Source organism: Condylostylus longicornis, unplaced genomic scaffold, assembly GCF_029603195.1.
Source record: "Condylostylus longicornis isolate FDR11 unplaced genomic scaffold, ASM2960319v2 ptg000055l, whole genome shotgun sequence".
NCBI lineage: Eukaryota > Metazoa > Arthropoda > Insecta > Diptera > Dolichopodidae > Condylostylus > Condylostylus longicornis.
This window is the reverse complement of record NW_026578024.1, coordinates 12,795,958-12,817,572: the sequence shown is the minus strand read 5'-3', so window position 1 is coordinate 12,817,572 and position 21,615 is coordinate 12,795,958. Positions and strand designations below refer to the sequence as shown.

The 21,615-nt window shown below is 25.0% G+C and overlaps 1 protein-coding gene across 1 annotated transcript in view; it reads left to right on the top strand.

The window, feature by feature from the left end:
• The window catches only part of LOC129612002 (collagen alpha chain CG42342), a 163,804-nt gene that overhangs the window by 45,167 nt on the left and 97,022 nt on the right, over positions 1–21,615 (top strand). The window contains exons 11-12 of the mRNA XM_055525443.1: positions 4,441–4,546; positions 11,996–12,093. Coding sequence (XP_055381418.1) covers positions 4,441–4,546; positions 11,996–12,093 — 204 coding nt within the window. The remainder of the gene's footprint in view (positions 1–4,440; positions 4,547–11,995; positions 12,094–21,615) is intronic.

The following is a 21,615-nucleotide window of genomic DNA, read 5'->3' as shown; positions in this document are numbered from 1 at the left end:
TATTATATACTTGAATATTGTATATATATACGAGACCTTGAAATGACAATCAAAATCAAGCACTGGAATCATACATAAAATATGTAATAAAAATTTCAATATGAAAAAAAATATTTTACATATAAATTTTGTTATTTAAAACAAATAAACGTGTGTCAGATAATTCCGTGGAACGACATAATGATAACATTGTATTATTGGTGTAATGTTTATGTATAATAACATGTTGTTATGTAAATTTGATGCTCAAAGGCATCACTTAGGCACGATGCTACTTGGTATATATATCTACTACGAAATAATATAACGGTATTTATATTACAATTTGAATCTGAGCATAAGAGAAATTCCTAGAAGTTTAGAATTTTCTATATATTGAGGTCAGAAATTGCAAATAAAATTGGGGAAAACTATGAAATTTTGAATACGTATTTGAGTTTTCTTGAAATGCTAATTTGTTTAGAACTATCTAGCTGCCACTGCAATTAAATTATTTTTTTGAAAAATAAATTTTCTGCATGGATGACCCTGTAAATAAACGAAACACAAAATATAACACAATATTCTATTGTTTAATAATTTCTTAAACTTTTCTTTTAATATCTTTAGTCTTAAATAGTTTCTCCCTGACACGTACATATATTATATTTACACAATTATGTGGTTTGTTAAAAAAAAAAAGACAAAAAATTTGAAACTATAAAATAAAACCACCCCTTTCGAGTGTTTATTTTTTCTTATACTCCAAATATATTTAAGGATATTAAACATTTTTTAGGAAATTTTATACAAAATATTTTCCGGTATTTTTGTTTTTTTAGGACATTTTCGAAAAAATCGAAATTCATTTGATTTTGTATCGTGTCCGACTATTGACCATATGCCTCAAAATGTATTTGTAAAAATTCCAAAAAATTCTACACTCGTTAAGATAAGAATGTGGCTGAAATGTCCTGGTAATGCAAAAATACAGTAAAACCACATACAATAAAGATTCACTTAAATCTCAACAACATTTTCTCTACTCTCATACAAGTTCTATCATTTCATATTAGGCAGTGTTTGTAATGGACTTACTTTAATTATGAAAAACTATTTCGATTGCATATTATTATTCCAATTTACTATATGAGGTTTATTGTAATTTATTTTTCAAAAATTATGTAATTTTATTTATGACAAACCTGAAAAACTAGTAATTAAATTCATATATACATATGCCTACTAAGTAAAATTTTAAATAAGTTGGTTTTTCACAGTATACTGGCTCACACTTCTATCAAATTTTATTTGATATTTATGAGTCCTATAGGAATTTTTCACATTTAATTCTACAAAAATGGAATCTAACAATTTATTATGTAATATATTTTTTATATATATATACATATATTATATAACGTATGAGAGAATTATGTGTATGGGAAGATCCAGAGTGCAATGTTAAAAGAGTCATTCATAAATTTCTTGTTTACATGGCTTTGTCATTATAAAATTGACTAAACAAGTAGATATGCGTATACCCTCTTCATTATAGAGTAGTTCTTCTAACATTTAGAAAGTGAATTAAAAATGAATAAATATGAGGTATGTATACATATTACGAGTATATGAAATAGTACTTTATATACACACATGCATATATGCAAATACAAATATAATAAATCACAAAATTTATGTTATGTTTTTCTTCTTTTTTTTTTCTAAAATGAAAGGACTCCCTAAATTTCGTTCTAGAGAAATCAAAAACTATGAGAAATTGTAAAGAAAGATTAAAACAATTGTCCTTTTACTAAATTTTAAATTGTTTTATTTTTTCTTACCCTGAATTTAAAAAAAATACACAAGGGTTTAATAAAAACAACACGAACAATAACAACATAGAACAATAATAACAAACGATTTTTACTTTTAAAGGGATTCTAATATTTAAAAAAAAAAAAATGTACAACTAACCACAAAAATCCTGTTTATCCTGCTTAGATTTTGCTCAATACAATCTGTTGTCCTATACCTCTAAATTCTATATACATAGTTGCATTTAATCCCCTTATTATTGTTATCTATATAAAGATTTTTGTCTGATCCATTATCTTTTATTTAGTAACATTTTGCTGTCTACAAGAAAAAGGATATTATTTTATAAAACAGTAAAAAAAAACAAAAAATCCTCTTACACACGTATAACCCTTACAAAATAATTGCCGTACCAAAAACGTTTGTCGACAATTTTACTTTTATTTTTTTTCTATTTTCTTTGTTTCTTGTTTTCCTTTGGTAAATGAGAAGTCCTGCAAGATGAAAAAAACAATAAAAAAAATTTTACTATAGTCTAATATTTCATGATATTTACGTTTATGGTTAATGTCCTTTCTTAAATATCCTTTATACTCTTTAATTTTTTTTTTATTTTACTAAAAATATTACAATAAAAGAAATTATTCACACCAAATGCTTTTTGTCTGCTTCTTAAATTTTAATTTGGTCCTTAATATGAAACGCATTTACAAAATATGAAAAGGACAAAAAATTTTTTTTATAAGGATTTTTAATTTAAATTTTAAATACAATGAAAATGGTAATTATTGAAAAAAATTAATTATTTGTAAAGCAAAGCAATAGTTTCTTAAAAGATGACTTTGCTATTGTTCACAAAATTTTAGCGAAATTCTGATACAAAGGTGATAGGCATAGTTGAGCACGTCAGATTTGTAATACCCGTACGAATAATGATTCTAAGCGTTTCGTGTGATGATGTTATTTTAATTACTTATTAGTAATCCTACCCTTTTACATTTGTCCGAAATTTTAATATTCAAGCTTCAGTAGTTTCTGAAATTTCTAATATATTTATTAGAAAAAAACTTTTAAAGTTCTGTGACAGATTAAACAGGAGAAATTAAGCAAAGTTTAGGTTTTTATTATTATAAGCAGTTTCTAATTTGAAGAATTTATCATAATAATATTTTTGATAAGCAGAAACCTAAAACAGTAGTAAGTTATAAAATGTAATCGCGATTCAAATTCACCCATCTTTAGTGGTATGTAAACGAAAATCAAACTGAAAATTTTATATTATTTTCACCATTTTCTTCTTCTTGTTCTAAACAGCATCTCTGTTCTCTGTCTCGCCCAACGAACTACATCTTGCCCATCATATTGTTTTCTGATATCGATGCTTCTTACTCGATCTATGAGAGTCCTACCAGTTACTTGCTGAAAGGTTTCCATATCTATGGTTAGAAATAGTCGCTTGGTTGTAGACGTATTTGCTATGCATTCTATAACATAGGTTAGAATCGGTTTGATGCACAGTTTATATATTCTAACTTTCCTAGTTGTACTTAAGTATTTATTTTTTCCTTATGGTGTCGCGTAAGTATACAGAAACTATAGCGATGCTTTTTCTGTCTGACCTTTTATTTTACACTTTAACTCTTGTATGATGTAATATTTAATCCACGGTATTTAAAACACATTACTTTCTCAATCAGTTTGTTATTGACTATTCGTTTGCACCTTAGTTGTGTTTAGGCATTTTTACCTTTTTGATTCTGTCTATGATCTTATCCATTGTGATTTTCATCGAAGGTGTCAAAAAGTAACTCTGATTCATTTGACTAAAGCATTTGGGTTATGACAAATCTAGTAACATCTTATAGTATTCGTATTTGAAACATTGCCAAATAATTCAGTTTTTAGTCAATTTTCACTTCGTTTCTACTATAGCATAATATCTGTGTAGAAACGAACAGTTATCTATGTAGATCTGTGGGTATAGCATAATATTGAAATATCCGTGATTACTCAATATTGTTGCTGATGTCGTGTATAACAAACTTACCTCAAGTTAATCTAAAAAATTTGCTCGTAAACGTAAATCTGCTTCTACAAACAACACAGTATACTAGAAAAATGTAAAAGATTTATGGTGTGTGCCAATTAACGCAAGATTTATATTGTCAATTAACGCTTTATTTATACAATGCTGTAACAAATTTCTCTTTTATAATTTTGGTTCTAATATCAAATGAACCAATAAACCAAACTATTTAATTTTGTGTATGGTGTGGTGCAAAATGTCAATTGAACCGTGTAAAATTCTGTAGAAATTTTTTATTTTAAAATCTTTTCAAATTCTAACAAAAAATTATTCTCTTTTATTCTCACGCTAAATAACATTTTTTGTGAATTATAGTTCTTAAAAACTAATAAATAATCTCGCTAACAAATAAAAATTATTATTACTAAAGAAAATAAAAAGGTTTGAATTAAAATACAATGGTGTGGTTTTTGTTTTAGCCTAATATTTTTAATATGAAGTTTTTTATGAGTTTTCGGTTTTGAATTTAAGAACCTCTTTAAACAAAAATTTTTAACAATCGTCAATTCAAAATGAGTGTAAAATTATTAAGAATAATATTGTTTTTTTTTCTTTAGGGTGACAAAGGTGATAAAGGTGAACGTGGACCAGCAACAACAATAAATGGTGGTGAAATACCAACTGGTCTGATTGAAGGACCACCAGGACCACCTGGACCGCCTGGTAAGTAACAAAAAAAAAATTATTTTTCTTCTTCATTTTATTTTTGTTTGTTTCATTCTTTCTCATCTATACTCATAAAATAAATCAAAGTGAAACCTTCACCTTTTTATTAAAATATTTGGATAAGTGTTTTGACTTGCCTGTTTTTGTCACCTGAAATTTGAGAAATGAATGAATGAGAAAAAATAAAAGGAATTTTTTTTTTGTTTAACGAAATTATTTGTTAAATAAAATAATTTTATACAAATAGCTCAAATATCCTTTTTCTTTTGTCAATTTTTGTTCTATGCGTGCGTTCGTTGTCATTTCGTATATTTTTTAATAAGACGTGAGTTATAAAAAAAATAGTATTGAAATTGAAAACCAGGCAAAATGTTGAAGGTTTCAATTTCAGAAATTAAAAATTGTAATGAAAAAATGTTGTATGTAAATTTTTATTTTTGTAATTTATGAGGTACATACTTTTTTTGAAATAGGGAAATTCGATATTACTTATTTCAAAAATTGAATTAAAAATAGTTTATTATTTTTTATTAAAAACTCGAGTTCAATTTAAAAAATATTAAGAATAATTTTGATTTTTTAGGGCTCAAATTTAAAAATAAAATTTTTAATCACACGGTTATTTAGGATAATAAACGGGCTCACACAAAATTTCAATTCTTTAAAAAACGAAAAACAGCAATGCACACAACCATCATTTAGACATGAATTATTTAAACTCGTATTACCTGCATTCAAATTATTTGAATTTAGAGTTCCGGTAATACGATCTTTATACGAATTTAATAGTTAGATCAAGAATAGTTCAATGAAATTCGTTGAAATAATTTAGAGAAGTGAAACTATATTATTGTGTTCAGCAATCTGTGTAAATCTGCTTAAAAATTGTCAGCAAATGAAATAAAAATTACACACCTTTAACTCATATTTTGTACTCGACATCCAATTAAAAGCTAAAATTAAAATTAATTGTGGAGAATAAGGAATTCCGAATTTTCCATATTCCAACATGAACTAAAAATTCAAGACTGTTAAGAAACACCCTACATTATATAGATTTGAAATATCTGCAGTGTGTAGGTATTACAAATCTATGATGTGAAGTGCTGCTTGACACTCTCGAGATTTTCACTGAACATTTCGAAAAACCTAATGAAATGTCTTACTTTCAACAATTAATCTAAATTTTAGTAATAGAGTGTCTGATATAAAATGTGAGCTAAAATTATAATAATCAATTCTATAATCTGGTATGTTCAAGAAATCTGGTAGGGTTTAAGAATTTTTCAATATGTTAAATAAAATATAGAATTAGAATACAATGCATGCTAAGAAAATGACAAATATGAAAAATCAACCACAAAATTACTTGAAATTGAAAAAAATTGGCGATCTTAGCGCGGTCTTATTACCTTATAAGATCAAGAATAATTCGCGGTCTTAATGCCTTATCGCATACAAGAACTTAGCTTCACTTCCAATCACACATTTTAAGGAATGAAAGTACAGATATTTCATTTGCTATCGAGTACAATATGCGATGTTAACACGCAGAACGATGTTCTATGTTCAAACATATTTTAAATATAAATTGAAACATGGTAACCAATAAATAAATTTTTACTTTTATAACAAAAAAAACGACACCAATTTGTAAGATAAAAGCTTTGTTTTAAATTTCACTTTACAAAAAAAAATAATTTTTTTTTCAATATTTTGAAAAAAAAAAATTCCTTTTATATAAACTAAAACAATTTAAAACAAACTCAATAATATCCCGAAAAAAAAGGACCATTAATAATTTAGAAACTTTTCATATACACATACCGTAAAATTATTTGAACCTTTTATTCACTTCAAAGTTTTTATAGAAATATGTGTGTGTTTTGTGTATGCATAGGCAACGAGTGTAAATTTAGTAAAATATTTGATTGAGTGAACTATATTGATTAAGAATGGGTAGAAAATAGTTGAAAATGTTATAAAAACAATATGAAAAGTCTGGCGAAGTAAAAACAAAAAAAAAAAATTAAGCAAAAATTTCAATTTTTAAGGACTTTTTTTCGGTTCAAACCACATTCCAAAACATATTGGTGAATGAGACGTATACAAACATCGTTATAGGCCAAATACACAATACTATGTATGTGAACTCAGATGGATGCGCTCATTCGCATAACACTAAACTTCCACATAGCAATCCCATTTATATAGGCACGTACATATAGTTCGCTGTGTATAGATATGTAAACCTTGATATGGAGGGTATAGACCGTCTATATGAGTATTATATTTTGATTTTAGTGTTATAGATTTGAAAGGAAAACAGAATAAACAATAGAAATAACAAAAAAAACAAAAATAGAATTGGAATTCTAAGGATAAAATAGAAAAAAAAAACATTTTGGTTCAATTTAATTTTTTGTTTATTTTCTATTTGTTCTATTTGAGAGTATGTGTGTGAATGTTATTTTTGAATTATTTCTGAACAAATAAATTTTGATTCCTAATTTTTTTTTGTTTTGCTTTGTTTGTTTATTAAATAATTTCTTTCTTCTTTAAAAATCCATATAGATTGCAATTTAACACCTTAAATGAAGTTATAAGCTATGAACACAACTAGGCTTTTTAAGAAGTTTTAACTTTTACTTTTAGAATACTTTTTTTGACATAGAAATTTTTAAAACAGGCATGACAAACTGTTATAAATTTAACAATTGTTAGTAGATTAACTCAATTCAATCGATTAACACGTTCCCTGTCCGCTGAATCACATATAGTTCAGGAAATGTGCGCTCGATAAGCACTGATACGTTTCTGAGCCATATGTGCGTCAGGGGGTATATGAAACTTCTAAAGCAAATTATTCGACTGGACGTAACGGAACTGTACAGTTTCTGCACTGGACGTGCTGATACGATAATAAAGTAAAGAAAAACGCCGAAACATACGAAAAAATATTTTTTAAATTTTGCATTTTTGTATTGGGACAGGGAACGTTAATAATAAGATGTCAACTTAAGTAATTAATTTTTGATGTGGCAATAATGATAATTATACGTACTGCAGCGTAACTCGACACGACAACAAAATGAGTCGGTTTCTGGAAATTAACTGCAGTTCTGTAGCATCTAAATATGATGGTTCGCTTTCCTTTTACTCATTATTCCACTATACTTATTTTATGCGAATGAAATTTTCTATTAAATTTCTTGCACCAGCTTAAATTAGTTGCCGGCGAACTGGTTAAAATTAGTGTATTACAATTACAATTTGCACTGTGTGTAAACTTCGGGTTACCTTATTATACAAAGTCAATATTTGCAAGCTCGTATCCTAAATGAAATTGAATTTTTTGTTTCTGTATAAACAAAATTTATAAAATTCACTTTCAAAATGGGAAACAATTTTACTCAAAGCAATAAAAATTTAAAAAATAAAAAAAATAAAAACAATTTCAAAGAAAAACCGCTGTTTACGCTTTCCTCTTACTCCTGCGTCTAATATTTTTGAATTACCTGAAAATAAAAAAAGTATACAAAGTATCTATGTATATACTTTTTTTATTGTAGATCCGGGACTTTATTAAGGTATGAACCTTAGAACAATAAACAAATTACATATTGAAAGGATATAGAAAAAAAAGAAAAGAAAAATACTACCAAATAGTGAAAACAAAAAAAAAAAACAATTTTTGTGAATTTGGAAAAAAAAATAAAATTTCATGGAAGACAATAATAGAAGAAGATTATAACGTGAAAAATGAATGAAATAGATTTGAAGGACTAATAGAAAAAATTTAATCAAAACAGACCGTAAATTTTGAATTCAATTTAGAAATACTAAAATAATAAAATAACAAGACACCTTTAGTTTGCATGATAAGGTTTTCTGGAACATGTTTCCAGGAAAATTTTTAATTCTGCTTTTTCGGATGTTTATACGTCAAGGATTTATTGCTTAAAACTGAATTGCTTTATAGGAATTTGTATTTCCATACAAGTTAATAAATTTTTTTACAGAATTTCGTTTAACAATTTGACAATTAGGGTACAACCAATTGTAACCATTTAGATCAGTCGGTTAGTCGCTTCAAATGCAAATCACAAAACGTTACACTGGCGTACTAATTTAATTTTTACGAAATTAATTTATAGAGTAGGTATTAAACACTTACAGTTTGTAACGCCGGAAAATTGAAAATTGCGCTACTTCGAATTCTAAGTAGATTTTAACATGACTATCCTCCAGTTTTAATATATTGAAAGAAAAATCAATTGAGTTAAATTCATTATATTAGCAGAAATAGTTTATTATGGCAAAATTTCAGAACTAATATTCAAGTAAGCTAAGATAATATGGAAAAACTTCGAATATTTATTATACAATTTCAAAAATTATTTCAGGAGTATTCGAACCATATCACTATAATTTAAGGAGGTAGTATCAATTTTATTATTTCCAAACCCGATAGACAAAAGTACCGCAAAGTTGACACAATTAAATGTATACCAATTCCCATTTTTAATATCAATATAATATTAACCTTTATTAATGACAAATATTTCCAAAGAAAATTAATTATTTTCAAAGAAATTTCTTCACATACCCATCACCTTTTCCAGTATTTTTTTTTAAAATTAAAAAAATTTCATATTAATTGCAAATCTTCCTATCACTCCAAAATTTCCGAATAGAATCAATTTTCCCAACGATTCTTCACAATACCTAAAATTTATTTAACTAATTTCATTACGGAAATTGTATCCTTACTTTATAGAATATTCGGTGCGGTTAAGGAAAAGAAATTTCTTATCAGAATATTTTGACAAAGAAAAAGAAAAATTTTTTACAATAATTATTTTGTAGTTTGTAAATGTAATTTTCATCATTAATTCACTTACTTTTGTTAATTTCAACAATAGATCGCAGGATAAAAAAAAACTTTCTCATACCTTTACCAAAAATAATTTTCTTATTAACGCTTTTCTTATCTAAAATAATTTTATAATTGTAATTTAATGGGCAAAAATGTCTGTAAGATTTTAAAAAAATTATAAACAAATAATCTGATGTAAACAGCACATTACCGACAACAATTTGTATTTTCTGAATAATTTGAATTTCGGCAAGATTGTAAAAAGAATCTACTTTAAGGACTTATTTAAAATTTTACGAAAACAACATGATGCTTCTAGTTAGTGTACCTTCACAAATTTTGAGACCCAATTTTCTTAGAAAGTTTTCCAGTTGGTTTGTTTTACAAACTGAGTTCAAATATAAACATTTTCAGAAATTCCAGGAATTAGTTCCTTATATTGTGCAGAAAAATGTAAAATATTTCAAACCATCGTGGAAATCCAATTTCCGATCATTGCCATTTTCAAATAATTTCCTAAAGAAAAGTAATCTCCGGTAAAGAAATCATTTATTTTTTCATTATATGAGCAAAAATTCGGCATACAGGTAGCAGACAGCATGGGAGAAATATTTTTATGTCGAAAACTCCTCTGTCAAAATTTTGTCCTATCACATGACCTCTCATATTGTATGCAATACAGCCGGTAAAATGTATAACAAAGTTAACAAATAAAATAATAATGAAAACAAAAATTAAATTAAAATATTTTATAATGAATGAAAAAATAAAAAATAAAAAAACAAATATTTACAATTCAAAATTAAAGGTAAAAATAAAAGTTTTTATTTCATTTCTCCTTGTTCCACTTATATACTATTTTGTATATATATTAACCATAATGAAGTAAATAAAAAAATAAATTGAAAAAAGATATTCTTTGAAGACTATTAACAGTTTATACTCGTAATAGAATTTGGAGGATGGGGCCATCATAGTCAATGAGATGATCAAGTATAAAAGGATACAAAAAAAAAAAATTCAAATTAATATTTCTCAAGTAATTCTATAGCAACTCTTTGATTTTAAAGTAGCAAGTAGCAATTTCTCCTTTTTCTATTTATTATGTACAAAAAGTTTTTTGAAGAAGAGAAATAAAACACACAAAAAAAAAAGATTAATTAAACAAAATTTGTTAATGTTATAAATTTGAATAAGTTTAATTTACCCACAAGGTAAATACAACAAAACAATGATTGAATAGGTTTGACAGAATGTAAGCATCGTAATGATCCAAAAAGAAATTTTATTTTGAAACACTTTGGTTTATTCTTCTCATTAATTATTTCCAACTTGGAATACTACTTCATTAACACTCTGTATTACCACTACCATTTTGAAAATATTTACAAAGTATGTAAGTACAGCGGTACGAAAAAGTAATACAATGAATTACAGTGGTTTTTGTCTATTTCGTATTTATTTAATGGAAATTTGTTTTCATTGTTTTGTTTTTTCTGATTTTTACAAAATTAAAGTGGTTCAAGTTTGTTCGAATAGAGGGAGTTTTGATGAATTATTTCAATTTGTTTTTTAGAAAATAATGTCTAAAAATTGTAATTAATAAATTTATTTTAAAAATGGTAGTAACAAAATTCGCGATTAATGAAACTAAGTACAGGAAAAGCAAAAGCGGGGCAGGCCTTCAAAAATTTATTGAACTCGAAATTTAAGTCAAAATAGCTCAACTAGATGGATTAATTACAATATTATAAGCTTCTCGAAGGTGACAATAATATTATATGTGTTTGCAGAAGTTGTATACAATTTGGGTCTAAGATAATGAAGAATATTTTTTAAGGTCTATTTGGCAATTTTATACTCTGTGAATATTACAACTGAGCCATTTTGTAAATTTTGATTTCATTCGATTTTAGCCTGTATTATTATGAACAAGAAGATAAATTGTTTTTGAAAAAGAAACCCTGAAGATGGAAGCTTTTACTTTTCACAAACATCAATATGTTGTAGAAATAATTTTTATGCTCCTAATACAAAACATGACAGAATAATTCTACGGTTTCAGGGAAAATGTAGTTAAGTTATTTTTAGTAGGTTTTCAAAAACAATTTTTTGGTTATAGTTATTCAACCCAAACATCTAAGTTTTGGCAAAGGTTATATTGTTCACTTTAATTTACAAGGAATTTTCTATAGAAACTGATTAAAGTTATAATGCAGGTCGATAGAGAGTAAAAAAATCAATGACATTGTTGTAAAAAAAAATTTTGGATTTTTGACTTAAGTAATTTTTCTTTGAAGCCGTAGAATTTTTAATTTAATTGTTAAAAAATAAAATTTTAAGTAACGAAAATGCAAAAATTGAAAAATAGCAAAAGATATTTGAGCCTCTTTAATAAAATTTTCATACATTTATACAAAATAATTAATTGTCAGGTGACACAATAAATCAAATTATTTATAGCCTTTAGATTATTTTAAATAAGCATTGATTTGCTATTTCTCGGCCGAAGTTCGCTTGTTTTCAAATTATATTTATAATTTATTCTTTGTCATTTATATTTGCAGGACCTCCTGGAATACCTGGTTCAAGAGGAGAACCGGGTCCAATTGGGCCACCTGGACCACAAGGTGAAAAAGGACCTAGAGGCAAACGTGGAAAACGAGTAAGTTTTTTTTTTTAATATTTTTTTTAATTATAATAAAAATGTTGATTTTAATTATTTTAATAAATTTTAATGACTTTTATTAAAAATATTCTTTTTTGTGCTTATTTGTTATTAATATAAATGTAGAAATTTTTTTTTCCTGTGTGGTAGACAATTAAAATTTTCATTTTCATTTTGGTTTCGGTTTTAATTTTAATATGCAAAATACACTTTAATGCTTTGATCACGTAAATATTGCTGCATACACACACACACTTAATATAATACTTAAGCAAAAAAAAAATTAAATTTTTAGTGAACTGAAAAAGAAAAAACAAAAAAGTTCTTATACAGTTGAATAATTTTTATTAATTTTTTATTTTTTATCTCATGTTTTTGGTAATAATTTAAAAATTTATATTTTGATGTTATTTTTAATTTTAATTTATTATTTTAAGAATATCCTGAAGGTAAGTATGTATAAATATTTAAAAAAAAAAAATAAAAATTTATGACGCACAATGCACATACACATATTGCTTTACTATATAATATTATAATATTGTTATATTGTATAACAATTTTAAAAATTTATAATTAGCTTTTAATCATAATATTATTATAATTAGTTTAATTAAGTGTTTTATTATGAAAAATATGCACTATACATAAATTATAGCTTGTGGCAGTACATAGACAAAATAGAACAAATTTATAAACAGAGGTTCTAAGGGTAATGGGTTTTTTGCATGTGTTGTAATGATAAGAAAGAACAATTTTATTGTTTATAATACGTTTTTTATAAGCACATACGTTTTTTAATACGTTCACTCACTTGATCTCCTTTTACTCGTTAGTGAAAATCAATATACATATATTTTTTATAGCAGCCGAACTACTTGTAAATCATAGAAGTCGCTTAATTGTATTTAAATGTAATCTTTAAATGATTGATTCGAAATAGTTGAATAATATTGGGTGTTTTAATAACTAACAATTATGGTGCAGAAAATAAGAAATCTATAACACGATTCTAACACTATATAGTGGATGCTTGTCTGAATGTTCTTGTCACAAATTTTTAAAACCACTTGTTTATTATAACTAAAATTTGAATTAAAATTGAATAATATAAATTTCAAAACTATTTCTATTCTGATATGGAACTAGTTTTTCAAAAGTAATTCAAAGTTCAAAAAAAAATTTATTGAAATAATTATATAATGAAGGTATAATCTCATTTAATCCGTATGACAAGCTATGATTTCAGCTGGGCAAATTTCTAAAACCGTAAATTTTTATTACAATAAAGTAAAATCGACTTGGATAAAATCACTTCCATATAGTTATTTTATATAACTCCATATATGTCACCTTAATCCATAATACAATTCCATATATAAAACTCGGCACAAGTCGTTGAAATTTTTAACGTTATTTACCTAAGTCCTGCGTTTAAGTCTTTTATAGCTAATTAAATGCCGTTGTTTTTTCAATAATCGAAAAAGTGACTTTAAACGAGGGATTACTGCATTCATTAATCCAAAACTAAAACATCAAACAAAAATTTACTGAACAAACCATAAAACCGCTTTCCAAATTTATACTTTTGCATCATTTTACATCTTATAGCATTTAAATTTAATTTTAATCCGGCTCAACAAATATTTTCACAATTCCAATGGAAAATTTTGTATCCTTTCAATTTAAATATTATAAAAAATCTCAACTCTTTTAAAATATAAGACCATAATTTTTTATAATACTTAATAATTCTATTTAGTAATTTTTACTCACTCTTTTTGCAAACCCTTCAATTTACTGCTTCAATAATTTGCGCCAAAATGTGTGCAAATACACTTAGTTTGCATAATATAAATTTGTTATACAACTCGGTATCTAGATTTAAATTAACTCAAAATTGTTATAATATTATAAGGAAAATATTATTGTACATTTTAAAAAATGCAATCTTAATGACATATAGAAGATTATAATTATAAATGAAATTATGAATAAAATTAGATTTTCATTCATTAAACCAAATTTACATAATATGGCAATTTATACTCGTATAACAATAAAATTTATTGTATGGTAAATTATGATTCATATACAACATAATATGCTTTTGTTTATATAATTTTAAATTTTACATTGATTTAGGAAATCTTCCTTTAGAAGGGTAAAATTATTCAAGGCTTTATTAGAGTAATTCTTCAAAATAAATTTCTCATGATATTATTTAATTTTAAAAGATTCATTTTCAAAAATTCGTAAAACTTTGAAAATTAAATACGTATAACATTATATTTTATAGTTATTTTTAGATTATAAATTTTTTTCTCATAAATGTACCTAGTTATGCAAAATTTTTTTGTTAAATGATTTCCTTATTTTATAATATAATAAAAAAATATGGGAAAAAATATATTTATATTAAGATTTTTCGAACAAAAGTTAAACAAATATATAATTTACATATACACACATACAAAATGTAAAATGTTTAACTTATAAAACAAAACCTACTTAAAATAACGTTAAGGAATTGTTTCAAAGTCCAAAAAGTATTGCCGTGTTTTGCTTGCAATAAATACAAGCAATTTTTCTAAAAATTTTTTACATATTTATTTTCTAACATTTAATACACGTGATTAAAACAAAAGAAAATGCCGCATTCCAGAACTTTTCCGGTTATTTAAGAAGTTTTTTCTATTTTTTTCTTTATTGCAAGATTTCTCATTGCACAACTCTTCCTAAACTTTTTTCTGTTTGTTCGTTATTGCTAGATTTCTCATTTCATAATGAGAAATAAATTCATTCTAATTTTTCCTGTAAGTCAAATTTGCGGGATATTTCTTGTGGGATATATGCGGGACTTGCAAGTAAACACTATTAAGCGTATAAAATTTACAAATGCACTGCACAATGAGAAAAGCAGAACTGAATTTTCGAAAACGTCATTGGTAATTATTAAATTAATAGCAAATTTCATAGATATTTGTTTTATTGTAATAATAATTTTAAAAGAATAAAATTTCTTCAGAATGAAAAATAAATAAGCTAAAAAATACACCGTAGTTCATATGTAGTGTTAGTTGGTGATTTTACGCTACAGGCAAATTCCATGTTACATGTACAAATATTAAACGATGAAACTAACATTAATAACTACAAAAAGTGTTATATTTATTGCTAAAAAAAATTAATTTCAAAAAGTGTTAAATTAATTTCACTTATTATGTACAACAATTTGTTAACCTTTTGTTGTTCACATAAATTTTGTAATTGCAAAATAAAAGTACACAGGAAATTTTTAACGTCGGCAACACTTTTTGACTCACTTTTTGACAATATTTTTTAAGCAATAATACTTTAGAGACTTTATAGGTAGGTGATAAATGACAAAATTTATTTAAAAAATTTTTTTTCCTATTTTTCTTTTAAAACAAATAATAAAAAATGAAATTTTGTTTAAAGTTTTTCCTGTTTATAGTGAAAATTCCAAAGTATTTTACCAATAACATGCTGTTTTATGAAATTTTTATACAATTTCGAAAAAAAAAATTGGAAAATATTTTCGTGTTAGTTGTTTTACTGCCATTTTTTATTTATATTTCGTACATACCAAAATTTTATTTTTTATAGTACGTTAGACAGAGAAAAATTGAAGTTTAGTTTCTATTTTTGTTAATAAAAAAAAAATATAAATTTTTTCACTTATAATTTTTTTTTAAATTACTTTTTTTTTCTTAAATACCGCTATTCACAATAATGTACGTACAATATTCACAATATAAAAAGTTTTAAGATAAGTGCATAAGAATGTAAGCGCACACTATAGCTGTAAAAAATTATATTGATGCCTTGTTAATGCCATATCAGATGGCTTTATAAAAAAAAAAATTTAAATCGTATCCTTGCTGATTACACACACCTATGTTGGTTGTTGCAAGCATTCATTTATAAAATCTCTCATGAATTTTTTAAAATAAATATATGGGTGCCACATGTATACGTTCTACTTAATATTATTTATAATGGAGTGCATTATAGTATGAGTAAACATAATAGTACAATCAGTATTTTTGACGAATAGGTATGACATAAAAAATTTGTATTAGCTCTAGAGAAGCATAAATGAAATTGCTAATGTTTTCATTAACATGCGACTTTTTTTAAAATTTGTACAGTTCGTACTATTGTGAGTCTGTTCACTGGGCATTGTGCAGTAAAATATAACCTGCATAAGCTGGGAAAATCGGGCTTCCACTTTTACAGATTTTGTGGTGTACAAAAGTGACAAAACCTCCACACATATCCTTTGCAACTTGCCGTACTGGCTGTTCGGTGACACAATTGTTTTTGGATGGGGTTTCTTAAGCTTTTCTACCCCGTTGGGAATGTCTCCTGTCTTATACTTGAATATTATAGGCGGAAACTGTAATTAATACAGACAATGTGCCTATTGAAATAAAGAATTATTTACCATTATACTACACAGCATCCGTAACAAACCTGCAAAAATCGTCATTTGCATTCAATCTCAATCATGTATGCGAGTAGACTTTCAAGTGTTAGAAACAAAGTTTCATTCGACATTATTTTCAAAATTAAAATTTCATGTAGCAGTTCTGTCTTCAATTAAATTTACTTAATAAGCTCGAATAACTCATGAATGCAGAACAAAAATATTTTTAAATTATTTTAAGAATATGCGTGTAAGCATAAGTAAATCGCATTCGCCTCCAATTATGAATTTTAAAAATAGCACAAGAAGAAAACTTGCAAATAACCTTCATTTCATATAGAATAATTTTCAATAATTTGAAATACAATAATATTAAATATTAAATTTTACATGAATTGAAAAAATAATTCAATATTTGATTTGATTTTATCCTCAAAGAATCTAAAATCAAAAATAAAATTTGTTATTTTATTTTGAAATAAAATCCAAAATAGATAATATAATTTTTCTATCACCATTTTGTGAAAAAGAAAATTTATTTTTAGAAAAATATTACTAAGAGAAAATCCATACGTACACAAAATGAATCCACGCGCCCAAAATTTTATTTCATATTTTATTTTTCAATTACGAGTAAATCCAGATGAGATTTATGGTGTAATTTTAAATTATGAATTTTCGTATCCATAAGTAACATAATCAATAGAGAATTATTTAGATCTTTTAAAAATATAAATAATTTTTTAATAATTCAATCAACCTTAGCAAAAAAAAAATATCTTCAAACGATTTTTTAAAAATAATTTTTTTAGTGGTCAAATAAAAAATTTAAAAACAAATTTAAAAATCAAATCACAAAATGACAATTTCAATATGAGGAAAATTTTTTTTGTTTTTCTTTGAAAATTTAAAAATTTTTTCTATTTTTAAAATGAATAAATAAAAATTACAAAAAAACAAATAATATTTTGTTTTTTTAGTAATAATAACCTTCATTAATGTTTTAAATAGAAAAATGTTTAGTTTAGGAATGTTTAGAAAGAAAAACAAAATGTGGACGTAGGACGACGTACTGACCTTCATTCCAAGAAAATTTTTTGTTTTTTTTTTTTAATTTTATTAATATGTGTAAATCAATTAATTTGGACATTAACTTGGAAAATCTTTTAATAATCCTAGAATAGAGAATTTATAATGAACAAATCTATGATGACAGAATAGATAAACTGAAATTTGAATTCTTTGAAAAAACATACATATATGTATGTATATATTAGCAATATTACTAACATTTTGTTAATTTATCGAGAAGTACTCAAAAATTTATTTGTTCACACGAGTATTTTACACGAGTCTTTATTTTGTTTGAATTATTGCATGTGTCACGTAAAAAAATTGGTGTTTTCGGGATAAAATCGAATTAAAATACAATTGATCATTTTTATGGTTATACTGTAAATTATTATTTGAAAAAAACATCATTAACTAAAGCTCTAACTTGAAAGAAAACTTTGGTAACTTGATATCTGAGCCTTGCAAAAAAAATTGGTTTTATTTTTATGAAATTTACGATACACGTCAATTATACATATGTGAATTTTATCTGTTTAAATGATATTCTCAAATTTTAAAAATTTAAAAGGAAAAGACATTTTTCAGAATCTGAAGTGTAATGGGACTGATTTTAAAACATGCATCAAACGAAAGTTGTTGAAATTTTGAAAATTTCGTCAAAAATATCGGATCTAAAACCCCTATTCGAAGACTTGTTTTTAGGCACTCGTGTGAGAGCCTCATGTTTCAATAAAATAATCTTGCAATTATTTAAAAATAATAATATATGTATTTCAAGTTTCAAATCTATAGCTCCTTCTGTCCTCAAATTAATGTTTCCATACCCCATAGACAACATACTAACGGGCAAATTTCACTAGATTGTCTTCGGATTCAATTTGTTTTTCATTAACTTTATTAAAAATTTTTGTACTTAAATAACATTTTTATGTAGATGAAATTACAATGTAAATTAAAATTTTAAATCAAAGATTTTCAATAGAAAATTGTTAAGAGTTACTCCCATTATTAATTAAAAACTTTTCAATAACATCCGTTTTGTATGCATTACAAAATATTATTAAAAATATTTTGTAATTTGATGGCTTTGATTGGTTATCCAAAAATTTTATTTTTTAAAAGAAATTTAATATTCCCGTTTTTGCCCATGCAAACAATTTTTTGCCCAAAATATAAAGCAATTTTATAAAATTTTAATACGCTTTTGTATATATGTATGTATATATATGATTATTGTTTTCAAATTTAAAAAAAAAAAAAGTTGAAATAAAAGAAATTTCAAACCCATAGGAACACATCAAATTTTTCTCTTTCTTTTTTTTTTTAAATTGAATTTCGAAAGTGAAATAACAGTAAACATATTAGAAGAAGAAGCAGAAATTATCCATTAAATGATGTCTTCCTAATAGCGAATACAAAACAAATAACATCATACAAACCTACTCATATATAAATTTACCTAAAATTCAATATACACACTTACAGTGTTGTAGACATACTCCTTTTTTCATCATGGTAATAGAATTTAAGAGCAAAAAAAAAATTAATAAAATAAAAAATCCGCAATCAAACATTCTCAAACATTTTTAAAACCAGCACCTTATTCGAATTTTTAGAAAGCTGCTGCCCCTAAAATCATAAAAGCTTATTTTAATTACATATGTGTTTCAAAAACTACTTAGTTTTTGTAGTCTGTTGTTCATGACCGTGAATACTGATACGTTTTTATTTGTTTTTGAAGTCTAACTCTTTAAATAGTTTTAGAGATTGTGATCACATTTCATTGAATAAAGTTGGGATTTTTATAAAGTCTCTTGTTTGAAAAAAATAGAATCTCAAATCAACATTAATCGTAATAAATTTTGTTTTTATCCAAGTAATGGGATGTAAAAGGGTGTTCCCCGAATTTTTAAAGATTTAATTTACCATTTGGTAACTTGAGAAAGTGACATTTTTATGCCACTATGTAGAATACAATATTAACTTTCACACATCACATCTCTTAAGCGCGAGTATTAAAATTTTTAATAGATTATAAATCTATTGGAAGAAAAATCATTTTAGAATTTGAAAAACCACATAAATTTCTTAGAAATCCACATAGCAGAAAAAGAAGAGAAATAATCAAATAAACATGATAAGAACGCACCTGTCACAACCTGTTCTAACTGCTAAAATTAATGTCTTTACTATTCGCTCTGCTGTCCCCTCCTATAGGCTTTTGGCCTCTTGTTAAGAAAACATGTTTTAATTTGATTAAAAAAAAGAAAATATTTTCGAAATCAAATACTTTTGACGTGCTACCTACCACCTAAAAACATGTTAAGAAACACTGGCTATAAATAATCACTAACAAAAAATAATGCTTCATCTAAATTTCCATACGAGGAAATTAAAAAACAATTTTAAGGAAAAAAAAAAAATATTTTTTTCAATACCTATATGAAATTATCATAAAAAAAAAACGAAAAGAAGAAAACAAAAAAAAAAGTTATTTACTTAATCCAAGCAAAGTCCGTAGGGCTTTCTAACGAGCGAGTAAAGCTAAAATTTAATTTGCATCAGACAGGTTGAAATTTTCCTATAATGTTAAAAAAAAAAAATACATACATACAGTATGCTTCTAGGTACGTGAATATGTACCGTAAAATATAACGTACGTACACGAATATTGTATTAATCGTGTAAAAAAATTATGTGTATGTGTTTAATTTCATATAAACAATTTATAAATGAAAAATTTTTAGGTCTTTGGGGTTGTTAAAATTTTCTATATTATACCAGAGGTAAAAAAATGTTATTTGAAAATTATTTCAATTCATACATGTAATTCGATTGAGTTTAAAATTATGTACGAAAGCGTGTATAATATACATACATACAGGTGTTCGTGTGACTATATATAAATGTGTGTTAGAGGCCATTGTACAATTTGTGAAATATTTACAAAAAATCTTTTTTTATAAATATTCGTATTTCCATAAAATTTATTATTTAAAATTAAAAACAACTTATCTTTATTGCAAAGCAAATGGAGTGCATTGCTTTGTTAAATAAATCAAAGCTCACATGGAGGCTATAATTACGCATAATTGTATAAAATTGTATCATATATTAACTAGTAGTTATTATCACTGCCACAACTATCACAATTTTGTTTAATTGTGATTGCAATCTCTTTATAGCTATTCTGACTGTTATAATAAATAATTTCGAATTCAGTCTAATGAGCTCCCCCCCCCCTTTTATATGAAACTTAATTTTTTGAAAAATCGCTTGAAGTTCCTAAATTTGGTTTGGTTATCAACCCAGTCAAATTTTCAATTTTTGTTACGGCCTTAAAATTTTATGCACAATCTTACCGAACCAAATCTTTTCTCTTCAATATTATTTTACTCAATTTAACATTTTTGTTCCTTTAATATATTCCTTAACGTTCTACACCATTATCCATGTAATGGTTTGGTATCAAAATAATAGTATATAGAATTGAGCACCGGATTCTCTTTAATTTTTTCATTATAATTTTATTTACATATTCGTGTAAATATTATATAATAATAAAAACAAAAACCAGAAAAATAAAAAAACCAAAACAAATAAAATTCTTTAAATAATACACATGCTCTTGTAATGTTACATGAAGCAAACATATTATTATAAGAAGCGGAAGACATCAAATTAATTTTCCCCTAATAATTTTACAACAATAATAATAAGAAAACAAAAAACGAGAGTAAAAGCAAAATAAAAGTTATTTGTTTGTCATTTTACAACAAAGCGGAAATTTTAAACTAGTAGAATGAGAAAAAAATGAATGAATGAGTGATTGTGTAAGTGAGTGAGTGAAAGTATACATATGTACATATAATATTCTTTATATTCACTGTTAATATAATAAAATTATAATAATAATTTGTGTACCAATATAGAAGAAAAGAGAACAGAAATTTGTTATGTATTTTTCAAGTACGTGTAATATTTAATACCTT